The sequence below is a fragment of the Mesocricetus auratus genome, unplaced genomic scaffold (genome assembly GCF_017639785.1).
Source record: "Mesocricetus auratus isolate SY011 unplaced genomic scaffold, BCM_Maur_2.0 Super-Scaffold_100013, whole genome shotgun sequence".
Classification (NCBI taxonomy): Eukaryota; Metazoa; Chordata; class Mammalia; order Rodentia; family Cricetidae; genus Mesocricetus; species Mesocricetus auratus.
Window position 1 is genome coordinate 76692792 of NW_024429196.1, and position 18200 is coordinate 76710991.

At 50.2% G+C, this 18200-nt stretch overlaps 1 protein-coding gene and 1 long non-coding RNA gene across 4 annotated transcripts in view; one reads left to right on the top strand and one right to left on the bottom strand.

Annotated features, from left to right (window-relative positions):
• Trpc7 (transient receptor potential cation channel subfamily C member 7) overlaps nt 1–18200 on the bottom strand; it is a 130963-nt gene that overhangs the window by 11445 nt on the left and 101318 nt on the right. For both annotated transcript variants that reach the window (XM_040756071.1, XM_021232011.2), the window contains exon 8: nt 2020–2215. In XM_040756071.1, the coding sequence (XP_040612005.1) occupies nt 2020–2215 (196 nt within the window). The remainder of the gene's footprint in view (nt 1–2019; nt 2216–18200) is intronic.
• On the top strand, nt 4610–17943 carry LOC121143682. Of its 2 annotated transcripts, XR_005880999.1 has the most exons (3): nt 4610–4837; nt 12501–15934; nt 16303–17943. It is a non-coding gene; the product is annotated as an uncharacterized LOC121143682 (long non-coding RNA). The 2 variants fall into 2 exon arrangements; XR_005880998.1 differs by having other exon boundaries at nt 12501–17943.

Consider the following 18200-nt stretch of genomic DNA (forward strand, 5'->3'; position numbering starts at 1 on the left):
CCTTCATGTTGTTCCGAGACAGGCACCAAGTGTACACTTGCTTGCACAGGCAGTGGCTACACACACCCAGGCACCAGGAGCCCATCAAGGATGCACCTGTGCGAGCCTGCTGGGATGGACCACTGGGGTATAAGCCCACAACCAGCAAGGCTGCCTTTGCTTTCTATTCTAAGGCTTCACATTTGACCTGTACACACTGGATCTTGCAGACTAGAAGCTTTGTGAGCATGGGGGTCATTCCTGGTGTAGCAAGGAGACTGGAAACAGGAGGACAGCTGCTACACTTGTAAGAATATGGCTTCTGCATGGGTTCAAATCCTGGCATGGTCCTTATAGTTATGAAACTACAGTATCTGACTTAGTCGTTCTGGTCCTCCGTCGTCTCGTTTATAAATTGGGGAGAGTGCAGTAATCACCTGTGCCATGGGCAGCCAGAAGAACTAAGGGGACTATGCACTGACGAGAAATACCCTTCACCTTCCATAGCTGGCACGGGCCTTGCTGTCAGCTGCCAGTCACAGCAAAGGCTCTACCCCGTGCTTTCCAAGGAGGAAGCATGCCCCTTGGAACGCCAAGCCTGGCCATTGGCACGGCGGGTCAGATCACTCATCAGCCCAGCCTGGACTTGATCAAGAGATGTGCCAGAGCTGAGAGACGATCTGTGTAGGGGCTGGCCTAACTCGGGGTTCAAAGTCTGTTCGTGGCTGATATTAGAGCTGGGTAGTTCTCGGCCTGCTTGTGGGGAGGTGGGGTGGAGTGAAGATCGGGCAGGAGCCAACAGTGGGAGAGGGCAGAGGAGTCGCTGGCGGTGCGGCACCGTGAGAGTCCACTGGAGAGAGGCGTTTCTCATCTTTAAGAGAAGGTTGATCAGCGGACCATTGAGATGCTGGCATGGGAGGTCAGGTGGAGAGCCCTATCCTCCAGCCTCCTGCCTCTTTCCCTCGCCCAGTGTGGGGCCCTGCAGTGTGGAGTGGCCCGCTCTGTCTGCCCCTCCCTGTCCTGAGACATGCTGTTCTGACCGTCTGGAATGATCTTCCTGGGAGAGTCGGCTCCGGGCTGGATAGTGTCCTCTTAATACCCACCCGCTGCAGCCCTGACCCCACGGCTCCGGCATGGGACTGTGTTTGCAGACAGAACCTTTTTAGACGGTGCTTGAGGTTAAAGGAGGCTGTGAGGGCAGGGCCCTGATCAGGCAGGATCGGCAGAAAAGCCACCCAAGGACACAGCTGGAAGGCTGCAGTCTGGACGCCAAGAAGGGCGGCTTCATGGAACCATCTGCCCAGACATTTGGGTCTTCCAGCCTCTAGAAGTATGAGGTGATAAAAGCCTGGCATTTAAGCCACATAGTCTGATTTTCCTTTTTTTTTTTTAAATAAAAGCCATATTAAACTAACTTTCTTTATTCGTCTATATGAGAACCATGAAAATAATCATTTCTTATCTTTTAAGCACAGGGTTTACCAGAAAATGTGACGGGCCCTGCTTGAGCCTTCTTCCAATACTCTGCCCTGCAGGAAGATTGTGGCGCCATCCTTGGCAATCCCTCTCTACCATTTTTCCCTGCATGTTCCCATTTGCATCATCATATATACAGATTTACCTGTTTCTATTTGGAGAAATACACTTTGCATTTTTTTTCATTTAACAATACCTAGTCATCGGCCAAACAGCTTATAGTTAATACGAGTCTCTGTGTTAAACGGCTGTTGGACCAGGAGGGACAGAAACTCCATCTACACGGAAGGGAAATGGGCACATGGCCACGCTTATGTGCCATGGGCATGCTGTCTGAATGATGCCCAGTCCTGGATCCTTCTGCTCTCACCAGGCCCTTCCACGCGGTGGTTAGCAGCAGGGCCTTGTAGGCAGACTGACAGGAACCTTCCAGCGCGGTCCAGGAAGAATGTCTTGTTACTGTTTTAGCTTCATATGTGAGGCGACAGGCGTGTCTGCTGTCACCACCCTCTTTGCCGAAGTGCTGTGATTAGCCAAGGGAGGGAGAGCGCCGAGCCGCCTTACCTCGATTTCCTGATAGGAGTTGTTGATCATGGCTATCAGCATGTTGAGCAGCACGACTACCATGGTGACGTTGTAGACGCCGTACAGCACGTAGCCAATGTTCTCGATGAATTTGTGGTCGTATTTCAGCACCACCGAGATCACCTCCGACAAGCCAAATATGGACCAAAACAAGGTTTTAAAGCTTTCTTCAACTCTGCAAGGAAACAGACGGCCCTTTTCATGAAGCCTGAATTGGTTCACACTTTTAAAATGAAAATGGTGCCCCTCCTGCCTCCTCCTCCACCCTCTTCCGCCCCCACAAGGGCTGGGGCTGTGATGACTGTCGATGCCTACATTCCGAAATACTGAAATACTCAGATTTCTGAGAAGACCCAGAGAGACCCTTACGTGGCAATTTCTTCCTTTTAAGATTTCAGTTTTGCTGGGGCTCCTGGCTGAGACACTGTTTTCATCCTGCTGTAGTTAATCAGACATCTAAAATTAAATCCGGGGCAAATGTTTGCCCTTGAGTCTCAAGAAAGCATACTGTCCCTGCAGTGGGCTCTCACACCGCTCTTCTCAGGCTACACAGCCTGGTCATGACCCGTGTAAGACAGACTGAGCTGGCACGGCCGCCTGACACTTAGGGCCTCATGATACTTGGTGGCACTTGGTGGTAGACTCATGTTTACCTCCATCTGTTACCTGAGGCCAGTCAGTAAATGAAGACCTCTAAAGCAGAGTGGGTTGGTTTGGTGGTCTGAATGTAACTGACCCCCATAATGTCACAGGGAGTGGCACCACTAGGAGGTGTGGCTTTGTTGGAGGAAGTGTGTCACCGTGGAGGGTGACGTTGAGGTTTCCTATGTCCAGGATACTGCCCAGCGTCTCAGTTGACTTCCTGTAAGATGTAGGACTCTCAGCCACCTCTGTAGCATCATGTCTGCCTGCACGCTGCCATGCTTCCCACCATGAGGATGATGGACTGAACCTCTGAAACTGTAAGCGGCCCATCTCAATTCAGTGTTTGCTTTATAAGAGTTGCCGTGGTCCTGGTGTCTCTTCACTGCAATGAAAATCCTAACTAGGGCAGTTGGTTAGAAAAGAGGCTGAGGGCAATGTCCACATTGTTCTGTTGCTACAGTTGCCGCATCCGGTAGGTGTCGTACAATACTCCAAAGGCGGGCCAGGGAAGATCTGGCCTTCAGCAGATTGCTCTTTGACCCTTGTTAGTTACCGAGTACAGTGGTTTCAATCCCCCACTCACAGGCTTAACCTTTTGGCTATGGTGCATATTATTACACAGAATCCAATAAAAGAGCGAGCTTGCGGTTGGGTGCCTTAGCGCATGCTTGAGCGCGAGGGACATAAAGTTCAACTCCTAGTCTGCATCCAGATTTTCACTGCCATTATAAGAAAGGACTTTTCTTTTTTCCTCTCTAACATTCAGATTTTTGACACCCACCCACAAATGACCAGGATTAACTTGAGTTCACCCCACCCCACCAAAGTTTCTTGAGCATTGAAATTCATTTGAGAAACTGTACAAAATGCTATTCCCAACTTGAGCTAAAAATCCAGTCTTATCTTGCATGAATTTACAGCTCCCCTGCATGTGAGAATGTGGGGGTGTCTAGGTGTGGGGTGGGGGCTAGTGTGTACAGGGGTGTCTATGTGTGTGGGGCAGGGGTTAGTGTGTTTCCCTGCATGTGAGAATGTGGGGTGTCTGTGTGGGGTACGGTTAGTGTGTTTCCCTGCATGTGGGAATGTGGGATATCTATGTTTGTGGGGAGGGGTTAGTGTGTTTCCCTGCATGTGGGAGTGTGGGGTGTCTATGTGTGGGGTGGGGTTAGTGTGCACAGCCAGCTGTGTGGCTCATTCCATGTGCACCCCAGAGTCTGAGAAGCTGGCATCCCATGTGAGGTTGCATTGCTATTGCTTGACTTTGATTTCCTTCGAAGCTCTGAGTTTGTAACATTTAATCAGGAATTCAGTAGCAGGTTTGTTTTGCTTTGGAGACAGAGTCTCACTGTGTAGCCTTGGCTGGCCTGGAACTCACTAGGTAAATCAAGCTGGCCTTGAACTCAAACAGACCTGCCTGCCTGTGCTTCTGCCTGGGATTAAAGGCGTGCACCACTGTGCCCGGCTCAGCTGCAGGGTTTGAAGTGAAGACTGGATACAGAGCCATTTCTGCAGAGCTCTGGGTCCCAAATGCTGTTCTAGTAGGGAAAACGGTTTCTTATACGAGATGTCCAATCCATTTTATGTGAAAACATGGTGCTATCATGTGTGAGATACCATTTCCCACCATGAAGGAACTGCTGTTATCTCCTGGAAAGGAACAATGGCATAGAGAATCCCAAATGGCGGAATGAGCCCCAGATCCTAAACTGGAAGGAGCCAGCGGCTCTCCATCTCTTGCACAGGATAGGATCCAATGAAAAGTGCCAAGCACGCTGTGTGAGGAAATGCTGGGCGATCAGGGCTGGCCCGGGACTGTGCACTTGTCCTGAACGATAGAAACAGTGGCTGATACTTGTGACCACAAGATGTTTCACCCAAACTCATTTTCTGTTCTTCACCCTGGATCACCCCACAGGTCCCTGGTGGACACCAGTGAGGTCACATGGAACTCATGCACGACCAAGCATTTCCATTTCAGTTAGGGAAGATGACTCAGATCCTGCATGCACAGTTTTATCACTATGATCCTTGCCTCTGAGCCTGTATCTATTCCATATCCTTCATCTGAGCATTCTGTCTGTAACCAGAAGGAAGCAGAGTTGTCCATCGAGCAGACTATGCTCTGGCAGTGTGTTCACAGTGTGGCTTCCTGGTAAGTGAGTTCACAGTGTGGTCTTGTGGTAAATGTGTTCACAGTGTGGCCTCTTGGTGAGTTCACAGTGTGGTCTCTTGTTGTGTTCACAGTGTGGTCTCCTGGTAAGTGTGTTAAGTGTGTTCTCCTGGTCAGTGGGTTCACTGTGTGGTCTCTTGGTGAGTGTGTTTACAGTGTGATCTCTAAAGTGACAGATCAGTTCTCACCCTGATCCCAAGCCAGGGTGTTTGACATCCCCTCTACAGTGGAAGGATTGACCTCTGCACTTCCACTTAGCCTTATCTCTAGGGGTTAATTACAAGAGTCCCAGACTCACAGGGATTGCCAGAGTGCAAGCCTCCTCTCCAGAGGGGCAATCCCCCACCCCTGACTGGCTGGGAGGGAGCTTAGCCAGACTGCAACAGTCTTGTCCAGGCTCTTGAAGAAACAGTTTTCGGCTCTATCTCCTCTTTGCATGAGGCAAGATGAGCTGAGGGAACAGACTGTCTTTTAAAGAGAAGGTAGGCTTGACTGACCAAGTCAGTACATTAGAGCCCCATCTGGGCTGGGCTTTGAATCTGGACCCAGCCGGCTGCTTAGGAAGGGGTTCCACAGTGTATTCACTGTGAACGGACTAGTGTTTGCTATTATTATTGGAAGGGAAACCTTACTGGCTGACTTATGGCAGATTATCTAGGCTAAGTTGTGAGTGGTATCATATTTTATCTAGACTGACACAATCTGAATAGATAAGTTCTGAGTGGAATTGAAAAGTTAAAATGGGAAAAAATTCCTATGGCTAACACTAGCATATGATGTTGAGAACTCACTAGACGATCTTGGCTTGGGGAAAGTTTCAGAAACTGTGAATACAAACATTGAGAGATCCAGTTACAGAAGAAATTAGCTTCTGAATGTCAGAAGCACATGAGTCAGAAACTCGGGAAAAGGGCTGCAACGTCAGTTGACAGACGAATCGAGTCTGCAATGTCAGCCAATGCACTCGGAACCTTCCCTGCCCCTTTGACCAAATGCCTGACAAGAAGCCCCTTAAGGTAGGAATGCTGTATTCGGACTCATGGCTTGAGAAGATAGCTTAGTGGAAGCGTCATGGTGGCAGCAGAATGAGGCCGTTTGCTCCAGTCCCAGTGGTCAGGAAGCAGGTAGGGGCTCAGGTGAAGCCCGGGCCATTTCTCCAGCCAGTTCTGTCTCCTAAAGGTTCTGTAACCCACCTACACAGACACACGAGCCTAGGGGTGGGGGCATCTACATTCAAACCATACAGCTAACAATAAGTAATGTCTTAGGGACAGTCTCACATAGCCCAGGCCGGCTTTGAACTCAGTATGTCACCAAAGCTGGTGGCCTTGAATCTGACCCCATGGCCTCTGCCTTCCCAGTGCTGGGACCACATGTTTGCACCAACACACTTGGCTTCACAACACGCCTCTGAATCAGTATGAGAACAACAGACATTCTAAGAAAGCAGAGGGCGTTCCTGTTGGGGAAACGCCAATGAAAAGTGTACAATTTTTAATGTGCAAGGGGCTTTTAGTGAGATGCCGGGTTAGTATCTTCCAGCCTGGGGTTTGGCAGAAATAAAAGAAAAAGAAGAGGCTCGGTCTCACTGCCCTTAGTGGGAAACGATTTGTGTTACCCATATCCTGGAAGCCTACATAATACATCCTAAGAAAGATCACGGTCTTCGAATCAGGCCAGGAAAACATCACCGATCCCAAGGGCGTGGGCCCTCCAGCTAGCTCCGTGAAAGGATGGTGTCTTAATCACCACCCACCATTTATTTAGTTAATTACCAGAGACAGGGTCTTGCAGTGTATCTTAGCATGGCCTTAAACTTGTGGGTTCCCTTTTCCCTCAGCCTCCTGAGATGGGCAGCACAGGTTTGAGCCCTTTTGTCTGGATCATTGTCTAGAATTTTCAGGACCCACAAGACCCACAAGGATTAAGAGGTAGACAGATCTCTCTGAGTTCAAGGCCTCCCAGGGATACACGAGATTGAATCAGTCTAAAATAGAATTAGCTCACACCTTTAATCCCAGCACTAGAGGGGTATAAAAGATAGAAGCAGGCTCTTCAGTATGCAGTAGGAGGCATCCATTCTCCAGCCACATTGAGCATAAGAGCCCTCATTCTCCAGCCACGCTGAGGAGAGGCAACAGGATCAGCCCATTTGGCTTGAGGTGGTGGTTAGAGCTAGTGGCCCGCTACCTTGCTTTTCTGTTCTTCAGCTTCGAGTTTGAACCTCAATATCTGTCTCTGGGCCTTTTAATTTTTCATGTTACAATCACCTTCTGGAGCTGCCCTCCGGGATGAAACCCCTGGGGCTGATGTAATTGATGTTGACTACAAAGCTACTCATAAAAGCCCCCACTGGCAGCTCCACAGCCATGTCTGGGGTTCCTCATTGGCAAGGGTGGCAGCTGCTGGCTCTCCAGGCTCCGCTCACCCCCGTGGCTGTGGGGTGGAGTTCTGGAGTTCCTCAACTGTGCCAGTCACAGACATCTCCACAGAGATGGGTGGGGAAAAGCAGGGATGATGTATACCCATTCTACATGTGTGCGCGTTTAAACGTGTTGTAAAGCCTGTTAGGGTCTCCGTTTGTTCAACCATCAAAAGGGTAGAATGGTGTTTTATTGCTCACTTGCTAGGAAGAGTAAATGAACAACTTGGTAATGTAGACAGTAAGTGCACACAGAATGGTTGCTAGTCTTTTGATTCATTTTCTGGTTTGTTGAGCTCTGAAAGAAACCTAGAAGGTGCCAGAGAGAATGCTGCCAGGCTGTAAGCCAGGTGCTGCTGCACGCCTCTCTCTTGGTTGGTAGCACATGCAGCCCCGCCAGCTCGAAAGGCCTCTGCCCATTGAATGGAGTTAATCATTTCGGTATTAATGACTTTCCTGTACAAGCCTTGTTTCCCTTCCTAGCTGCCAGATCACTACAGGTGCTTTACTTCATGCTAATTATCACTTGGTTCCTCTGGGCCCATATTGCCTTTTTTTTTTTCTTTTTTTTTCCTGTCTTCCCTTTTGGTCCTTGGCTTGCAGTGGAAGGGACTGAATTGAGTCAATAGGCCACCGTAGCATGAGAAGTCCTCTTAGCAAAGTGGAGGCCCTGAGAGCCTGTAGTGGTACTGAATAGACCATGATTCACCCTTGTCTTCCTTGGGTGGGAGTGTGTGTGGGAAGGTTGGGGCTGATCTGTCAGGCAGAAAGCCGGGACGAGGTAATCAGTTCTCTACCAGGTCTGTCTCGCCTGGATAATGAGGCGCTAATCACAGGTTTTCTGAAGAGGCGGCGTGCATGCGACTCAGAGAACAAGCTGATCAACAAAGGCGACCGTTTAGGGCGATTGTTAGGAAAATTGCTGCTTCTTCAGAACGCCACGAGCCCCACCCGCAACTGTTCACTGCAGTTCGGTTACCTACCCAAACGTGCAGCCCGCAGGCTAAAATTAAGCAAGGGGATCAGGGCTGGGAGGGCCGTTCTTCAAGTGAAGATGGCAACAGCTTTGCCCTTGTTAAGAGTTCCGCCAGAGAGCAACACCCGCTTCCATCCAGGCTGGCGATGGAGGAGGATGCTTGGAGTGGAGGGAGCTCTGGCAGGAAGGCTTCTCCTCTCAACACCCTGCTGCCAGGGACCCAAAACAATCACCAGGCTTGAGGAGGGTGAGGGGTGACAGTCAGATGGCCAGGGAAGTCTGTTTTCCTGCCAGGCTCCTCTGCCCCAGAGCTCCTGCCTCTGCCTCTGAATCACTGCGAGATTCTATCTCGGGTCCTAAGTGAGGAGCTGGGATTAAAGAATCCAGAAGGAAGGAGGGTAGCTGGGGGAGGGTGGAATCGTCCAGCCCAGCAGAGGGAAGGAACTCAACAAACTGAATGTGTGTGCGTTCACGAGCGAATGGACGAGTCTGTGCTGCGGGCTTTCCCTTCCTGTTCACTGGCCTTGCTGTTGACAGCCATCGGAGTGCAGGCTCTGAGGCCAGTCCAGCTGGGGTTTGGATGTTTAGTTTTTGGCCAAATAACTTAGGCTCTCTGGACCTCTTTCTTCCTTGCCATAAGATGGGAAAACAGCAGCCTATATTTTGTAAGGTTGTTGTGAAGTCCGAGTGAATTAACACAATGCTGTGAGGTGTACCAAACAGTTCGGTACCAATTGGTCAGTAAGTGTTACTCATTTTGGGACTAGCGTTTTTTTCTTTCATTTTTTTTCTCCTTAATAGCAATAATCTGTAACATCTGGGTAGAAGTCCTTGGAACCTTACAATGAGTTTGCAATAAAAAAAAATGGATCCAGGCCTTTAGTGGCTTTAGGGCTGTCAAGGCCTATCATTTGGCCAGTGTTTTCAAGGCACTGGGCAATTCATCTCCTCACACTTGGAAAGCTGCCTTGCCATAGTCCAGTTACTTTTTACACTGTCACTTTGAAAACCCACCAGAGTTTAAATAACATCAACATCCCTTAAAACCTTGTCATCTTTTAGTCTGCCGTAGAGGCTTTAACACTTCACGTCATGAATAAACAGAGGAGTGGAGAGGAGTAGTTCCAGACCAACACTATTCAGCAACAGAGTGTTGGTTCTAAAACCTTTGTTAGCTAGAAGGAAGACTCTCCTAGGTAGTAGTGAGCCATGCAAAGGTAAGACTTTTTGTTTTTCATCTTAGTGTTAACTGTAGTAGTTGCCCAGACTCTCTGGGTCTGAGCAGGGCCCCGTGGTGGACTGTGTGACACCTCAATCGGTCCCAGAACTTATCTAATAAAGTCTTCTGTGCATCAAACATCTTACACTTGCTGTGAATCTGTGAAGTAAAGGGAGACGATGATGACCTTGGAAATATTATAAGGGATGATTTTGAAGCTCATCCCCCAGAGCTGCTGATCAGACACACCGTGTTCCAGTACTGGCTGGGATCCTGGGGAACACCTGCCCCCAGTGAGGCCAGGCAGGCTGATTCCCTCCCATGTTGCCCGTCTACAAATACATTCAACATGCCATGTACAGATAGAATGGTAGCAGCCAAGGACCTGCATGCCACAGGGGGACCTTTCCCTGGCTCCTTGTAACAGGCCACTGCTTGACGCAATCCAGTCTTGGCTGCCCCACAGGACCGGCACATGGCCAGACCCTTGCATCTCTCCCCTGGCCCACACCTCTGCAGTCTCTTCTGTCTGTCTCTCCACCTCTGCAGTCTCTGTCTGTCTGTCTCTTCCCTGTCTCAGCCTCTCTCAGGAGCTGCTCCCGTCACAGTCCTTCTTGAAGACGGTTTCTTCACTCTCTTCCTTCTCGCTTACTGTCCAATCTCCAGCAGCAGGCTCAGGCCGAGTCCACGTCTCCATCCTTGCCTCACTAGCCCACCTGTCACACAGTTGTCACAGCACCTTGTCTGAAGCCATCTCTGAGCACATCTTCCTCTTTAAAGAGGCCTCACTGGAGATTCTCACCCTCCCTCAGGACACAGGAGACCTTCCACTACTTAGTTCCTTCCTGACTCCCTTGTGTGATCGTTTCCATCTCCCACAGGCTCTTGGCTGTGTGTAGTTCTTTGGCCACCCTTCTGGCTTTCTCCCAGAAGCCTCCACAGAGCAGTCCCTTCTAGGAAGCGTTCCCCTCGCCCCCAGGCAGCATCCAGCACTTCGCCCCAGCTGCTGCCCAAATGTCATTTGCAATGATCAAGCAGTGTCCTAGCTACTGCTCACCCACGTCTCCCAACCCTGCTGGCTTGAGAGCCCCTGGGGGTAAGGGAGTCTCCTGTTAACCCTGCAGGGCTGCAGGGCTGAAGTAGAACCTGACATGCAGTGGTTGTCCCATGACTGTCTATTAAATGGTAGAGATGTCTGTGCTATACACTGAGAGCTGAAATGTGCAAAACTGTTTGGGTTTCACTGACAACGTCCTGCATAGTATATTAGTCTTGAGAATTTAGCACCACGGGAGAGCAAAGAGACAGCCTTCACAGCAAAGCATACAGGTGTAGGATTTCTACTCGTATTCATTTCTGCTCAGGAGGTGGATTGGCCGTCATGAACAAGGTTCTTGTCCATTTCCTGGCTCTATGATCTTGAGTAAGTCCAGTGCCTCCTTTTTTTTTTTTTTAAATTGGTACCTTTCTTTCCATGACACAGGTTAAATGAAAGGGCTGTGATGATTTGCTTAAGGCATGGCATTTCTTATTATTCCTATCTCTTATTGCCTCCCAAAGGAGCCAGAGTACACGAGGCTCAGGCTCAGGCAGGTTGGGCGGTGGTCTCCAGGTGTGGTGGGCATGTGTGGCAGTCTGCAGGGTCCCCTCCATCTGCCCAGTGCCTCTCAGGATTGCAGGATGGACCCATTGGGAGGGAGTGTGTCAGCACTTTCTGTTCCTGGAGCGAGATGGGACATAGGAATTCTCTTATTAAGGAGGATGGAAATTTCCCACAGCTATCGTGGAAAACAAGAGTTTCTAAATTTGCCCAGCACTTCTAAAGTTCCTTCCATTAAAGGAATTCCTGGGGAGATAGAACAATTTTAACAAAGGCACTGTTTTTGATTAGATGCTTGCTATGATGTTCCTTCCACAGCAGCCTATAGAAAAGGTTGGCTAGGGTCATTTGATTTTTTTTAAACTTAATTTTTTTTTTTGAGGACAGAACCCACCCTTAATCTTCAATCAGGGTTAAGTGGAGGGAGCCAAGCTTACCTAATAGGGAGACAGTGAGCCATTGTGTATTCTGTGAGAGAGTGCTCTGCTTTGACTCTGAGTCACCCATGGCCCTGGTCCCCCTATCTGAGCATTTGTCTGGTCATATGATGCATAATGATGAATCTATTGGTGGTGACATACAGCCTCGGCAGGTGGGAGGCTACGCTGTAGGTTTGTGTCGGTGCAGCCTGTGATGTTCCTACACTGACGGAACAGCCCAGAATGCGTCTTCCTTAATCCATGTGTCATTACATAAGGATGGCGCATATCCTCTCTGCAGGCTCTCCCTGTAGAATTTCATGTGTGAGCTAAGACCCATGTCTCTACCTTTCTAACTCTGTAACAAGAGTGCTAGGATGCCAACATTTCCATGTAATCTTTAAGCAGAATGTCTTTGCTTTATGGAATTCATTCATCTCAGTAAAACTGACTCTAAAGCAAATCTCCGAAAAGCAAGCCTAACTTTGTCAACTTCCATGATGTAACAAAAATAAATATCCCCAAGAGAGCAAATTCCTATGATTTTACACTCAATCTTTCTTTCTTTCTTTCTTTCTTTTTTTCTTCCTTCCTTCCTTCCTTCCTTCCTTTCTTTCTGATAGAACTCTTTTTTGGGGGGGGGGTTGAGACAGGGTTTCTCTGTATTGTTTTGGAGTCTGTCCTGGAACTTGCTATGTAGACCAGGCTGGCCTTGAACTCACAGAGATCCGCCTGCCTCTGCCTCCCGAGTGCTGGGATTAAAGGTGTGCACCACCAACACCCGGCTGAATTTTCTTAAAGGAGGGGTGTTCTCAGCTATCTCCCTCTCGCCTTCCTCATCCACGCCTTGGATACTCTAAGACTCAAAGAGCACACGACTGGTCTAAGAGTCCATTCCTCTTTTTTTTGGCCATTCAAAAAATTTTTAAGAGAGATGGTTTACAGATTAACAGCTGCCAACAATCATGCTATCTGTCATGTCTAACAGGTCCCTGCTGTGCATGCACAGGTCTGCTCCTCCCTCTTAGGAATTCCCTGCCCCAGAAGCGCTTCTGTAAACCACCAAGACCTTTCAGGGGGCCGCTGGTTCTGGAGTGGATGTCTGAGAGGTTATGCTCGTGGGATCTGACGCCAGGACTCACTCCTGCTGGGCCTGCACCATTTGCTACCCATGCTGAGAGGAGCACGCCCTGCCAAGCAGGTATGCAGTCCACCGGACTCCTCCATTTGGAAATGCAGAGCACAGATGGCATCCGTTGTATCAGAGTGGTGATAAGGCTGGATGAGGTACACACTGAGTATGTCTGTCCGTGCACATGCCCCTGTGCATGCGGATACATGTGTGTGCACGTGCATGGGTGTGGAGGCCAGGGGATGACCTGGATGCTTGATATACTTGTGTGCACGTGCATGGGTGTGGAGGCCAGGGGATGACCTGGATGCTTGATATACTTGTGTGCACGTGCATGGGTGTGGAGGCCAGGGGATGACCTGGATGCTTGATATACTTGTGTGCATGTGCATGGGTGTGGAGGCCAGGGGATGACCTGGATGCTTGTCTCTTGGGAGCTGCTGACCTTGGCTTTGCAGGCAGGGTCTCTCACCGACCTGGGCTCATGGATTGGGCTAGCATGGCTGTCCGGGAACCCCAGGTATCCTCCTGTCTGTGCCTTCCTACCTCTGGGTTTGCAAGCTCATTGCCTCACTCAGCTCTTTTAAGTGGGTCCTGGTAACTGAACACAGGTCTTCACAAACCACCCCACTCCCAGCTCTAGATTCACATCAAAACAAGAACAAAAACCTTGTGGCCTAATCCTATATCAAAATCTCAGTGGATCTTTTAAGAAGAAAACAGCTTTCCCCTTGGATGCTTCATACACGCATATGTACGGCGCATTCTGATCTCATTTGCAACCCCTCACTCCGTCTTTTCTCCCTCGCCCCAGTTAACTCCTGCTCCTCTCCACAAAAAGACTCTTACACGTCGTTTCATGTTTTTGCCGTGCGGCCCACCGAGTTTAACCAGGGCTGGCCACGTAAGCATGGGTGTAAGCTGTCCACTGCAGGCTGAGAGACTGACCACTGACCACTCCTGACGACAGTGACTGCCCCCCCAACCCGCGTCCGTTAACGGCCTCATCTCTGGGGAGGGGCAGGCTTTGTTCATACAGTGTTCCGGGTCCGCTCTGCAACTCCTATGACTCGATGACAAGAGGTGGGGTCCAGGAAACCTTAAATTTAGCCACTGCCCCTGGTGAGACCGATGCGGTCTGGGGGCTGCTAATCTCAGCTAAGAGGCTGGGTCCTTGTTCATACCCGGAGATGGACTCATTCAGGCCTCCGACCTTCTTCTAGACCTCAATGCAGTCTGCCGGATGGAGGAAATGGGAATTAGCGGGAGGGGTGACAGGTCCTTGATTCAAGAGCTGGAGTACCCTGGGAATTTGGACAGGGCTTGGCTGAGGCCGGGGCTGCAGTCCTTAGGGAACCTCGCTTTCCCTTTTCTTCCCAGGACTCTCAGAATGGATGTCACACCCTCGCATTGGGGCAGCACAGAACTTAGTGAGATTCAGTTAGGACTGGTTCTGTGAGCTGGCCTTGAACCTCACCCCAGGGCTCCTTGAGAAGGCTCCCTGTAGGATTTTGCCAGCTGCTTCCTGAAGCCACCCCCTGCTCAACTGTTGGGAGCCCCTTTCACCGGAACACAAAAGACACAGAGTTGGGGGGTCGTGTTCAAGACTGAGGATGAGTTGGCTCTTGCAATGAGTTTGGACCCTGTAGAGAGAAGCCTTTTTCTTGCCAGCCATTTTGGTTTTTCTCCACCAGTCGCCTGGGCTCTGCCACGTTGCAGTCCCCAAATGAACACACAGGATGCTGTATTAATTATGAAGCTGTTGGCTGTTTGCTTGTTTCTTACTAGATATCTTTGATTTAAGTATTTAACCCATCTAAGTATTTCTAAGTATTTCTCTTACCAGACGGAGGACCCAAATACGATTCCAGAGGATTGCGGCTTCTGAAGATCATGGATACAGAGAGAAGCCCCCTCTTAACCTGCAACTTTAGAATCTACAGAAAGAACTTCCTCTGTGTGTGTGTGTGTGTGTGTGTGTGTGTGTGTGTGTGTAGGGGGGCAGGAGGGTAGAGGGAAGACCCAGCTGGGTGGGCAGCCTGGGGATGCCTGCTTTGGGGCAGTGTGCACTCAGTGGGGTTTGTAACTTCAGCACCACCACAGCAACACTAATGCAACCCTGAGTCCCCAAACACACTCCTCTCCTTGATTCCCTCGTGGCATTTTTAATGCCAAGGCTGATCTCTTGGGGGCGACATGCTTCGGCAAGCAGTCAAAAGGTAAGAGATGACATTTACAAAAATCCATTCTTTCTTCTCTCTGCCTCATCACTCCATTGACTTTTCCCATTCAATCAAGTCCCACTCAGCCACACATCCCATTCCAGGAACTACCACGGTGAGGGGGTTTCCGGTCCTTTCTTCCCCGTGTTTGCTGTGCCGATCGCTCCCCACGCCCAGCTGGGAAGGCCTGGGGCCACTGTTGGTTTGTTCTGTGGTGTCCCCGGTGCCTGGCACATAGGAGTGGGTTGCTATCTTTAAGGACTATGCTGCACTCTGCTGAGGACTGTGGCCCCACGTTGGTCTGGCCTTTTTCATGTTCCTGTGAACTTGCTCAGGGGAGGGATTGGGGCTGCCAGATAGCCGATGTGACAAAGACAGTGTAGATACCCAAATTGTAGATAACCTAGTGGCTTTCCGGGCTGCCTTGAGTCTAGGTTTATTTCTCCTGTTCATTCCCCATTCTTGTTTACGAAGCCTTGTGATGTGTAAATATTCTGGGTATGGCCCTGTGCGAGGCTGGGAACACAGAGCCCTTGCTTCCTGGCTGACATCTTCCCCACATCTGTTGACAGTGTGGCTCCTGCTGACTGGATGCCTTTGTGTTCCTTCAACAGGCAGTGGAGAAACACACACTATTCTGATTGACTGCATCATGTGCTGGAGGCCAGTCTGTCAGCTAGGCCACCGCCCAAAGAGGGCCCTACAGTGCCAGCTCAGTCCCCACATCCATTGCTGTCACTGCCCTTCGCTGGAGGCTTTGTGCCCTGCCTCTCCTGCCTCCATCCAGGTCCTGACAACAGTCCCATGGGGCTGAGCTTCTTTGTTCCTCTTCTGTCAGGGATGTGTCAATCCAGGGCCCAGGGGTTTAAGAACCCACCCAAGGCTTCACAGTGAGCGCCAGTGCAGAGCAGGAGAAAATGCAGTCTTTCTGACCCCTGGGTGCTGATGCTCTACCACGGCCTGCAGCACGCAGGCTTCTGCTGTTCCTCAGCCCTGGGCCCGGCATGGGCTCTGTGGGCACTTCACCCCGTGAGTCAGCAGCACGCAGGGCCGCCCAGCTGAGCAGGCAGGGGCACCCACAGTTCTGAGGTAAGCAGCACAGAGGTCAAACCACTTTTTCTTAGATGCAAGTGTCTCCCCTTGATGCACGATTTCTCCGTCAGCAGGGCCGGCTGAGCCCTTGTCGCAAGGTGGGGATTGCTGGAAGACCAGTCATTCCCAGCGGCTACTCGGGCCTTCCTGGGGACGTGGGCCAGTAGGTTCTTAGCCCTCTTAATCCCAGCTGCGACAAGATTCTGACCAGAGTTTGATGACGGAAAGTTCTAGAATTGATGGGTCTGGGGAAAGACTGTGACTAGAGACACTGCGGCCAGACGCTGCATTAAGTACTTCAGCTGTCTGTGGAGGGTGAAGGGACTTCTGAGGAAGGTGGGCAGGTCTCATTTCCTTCTTTATAGTTGTGAATGAGAACTCCCGGAGAGAAGCTGTGTCTGTGGGGACTTCTGGACTGATTAGAATTTCAGTTCTCTGACAAGACCGGAATGCTTCAGGCCCAGAGGTTGGTTACCTTATCTTGGGCTGTTCTAGCACCCAAGAACAGCCATTCTTTGTTCACACAAAAGTGTCAGAACAAATATCTTATGACAATAGAAAACCCCCCTCTTAATATCTATTATCTTAGCGGCCTACCAGCCTCTGCCAACCCGGAAGCTTAGCGTCCGGAGCCTGTAGGAAAACTTCCCTCAAATCACTGTGCCTGCCTCTCTGATGTATTTTGAACTTGTTTTGGTCGTTCTGTAAAACTGTACAACTTCATGACGATGCTTCCACATAGAAACATGGAATTGGGGGCAAAATAAATCTGTGTTCCTGGGCCATGCTCACTCAAAGTGGCTCTGGACTAAAGGGTCTCTTATGCCCTTTAAGACAAGAGCTGTAGGTTTTGTGTCAACACAGTTGTGGACACAAAGGCTCACACACGTCCACCGACTCGGCTAATGGCCGTGAGTGTCTGCCAGGGTGTGAACTTGGCTTCACTGTATCCGTTTTCTAGGCTGGGCTCAGTGCTACTGGTGGCCTCCAGGGGGCACCGCTGTTCGTCCCAGAGAGGAAGAGGTCTGGCTCTTTTGCACACTCTTGGGGGTGCAGGGGGGCATGGAGTCATTGCGCTGTCTGCGTGTGACTAGCTGAAGCCACCACAGCTGCGCTCTTCTGCTCCTCCCTTGCCTGGGCCTCCGCTCTGGCTGAAGATGAGCACGAAGCTGCAAACTTGCTTTGTGCTCAGCCAGGTGTGGACAGCTTCGGCGGGACCTGGTCCTCCCACACTTCCCTGGAAGCACAGGAGAGTTAGTGAATCTGACCCCTGAGTGACAGCAGGTGGGAGAGATCTATCCGGCTGGCACATTCTCTTTGTGTCTCCGTCGGCTATTTGGAGACTCGGCGCTTCCTTCTCGTCTCCTTGGAGAAGTCCGTTCTGCCCAGGGCGAATGCGGGGTGGCAGCCCGTACTCTTATCGTTCCCTGCTCTCGTCTCCCGCTCTCCCTGCTCTTCCCATTTCCTTTTCTCTTGTCTCACGTCCCCTGGATCGTAAGCCCCTGGCTCTAACAGCTTGTTGGCATGCGGGCTTTGTCCAGGTTCTGTACCTGAGTAATATAGGTTAAGTATGCTGTTGTCATAGTCACGAATGGTGACACCTCTCCAGCTATGCATTGCACGTTGTCTGGGTTACCCATCCCACCGAACCCTCAGGCTATCGGCATGAAGCAGGAATTATTATTATTATTATTATTGTTGTTGTTGTTGTTGTTGTTGTTGTTGTTCCTTGTGGTGTTTTGAATGAGGAATGTCCCAGTTGGTGGCACTGTGTGGGGAGGTGGTCTAGCCTTGCTGTAGGAAGTACATCACTGGGGCGGGCTTTGAGACTTTACAGCCTCAGCACACTCCAGTCCTCTTTCCCTCTACTTCCTGTTTGCAGCTGAAGATGTGATCCTAGTTTACTGATCCATCTGCCTGCCGCCACGCCTCTCCTGCCATCATGGACCCCCCCCCCCAACCATTTGAAACTGTAAAGCCAAGTAAAGTCATTGTTTCTTCCTTAAGTTGTTTCTGGTCATGAAATTTTATCATAGCAACAGAAAAGCCACCTATACACCCCCATTTTAAAAACAAAGACATGGCTGGGGTTGATGCATGTCTTCAATACCAGCACTCTGGAGGCTGAGTCAGGTAGATCTCTGCCAGTTCAAGGCCAGCCTCATCTACATCAGGAGTTCCAGGCCAGCCAGAGCTACATAGTGGCAAAGTGAGAATTTAACTCCTTTGTTCTTCTGATTTCAGAATTTAAACTTTAAACCAC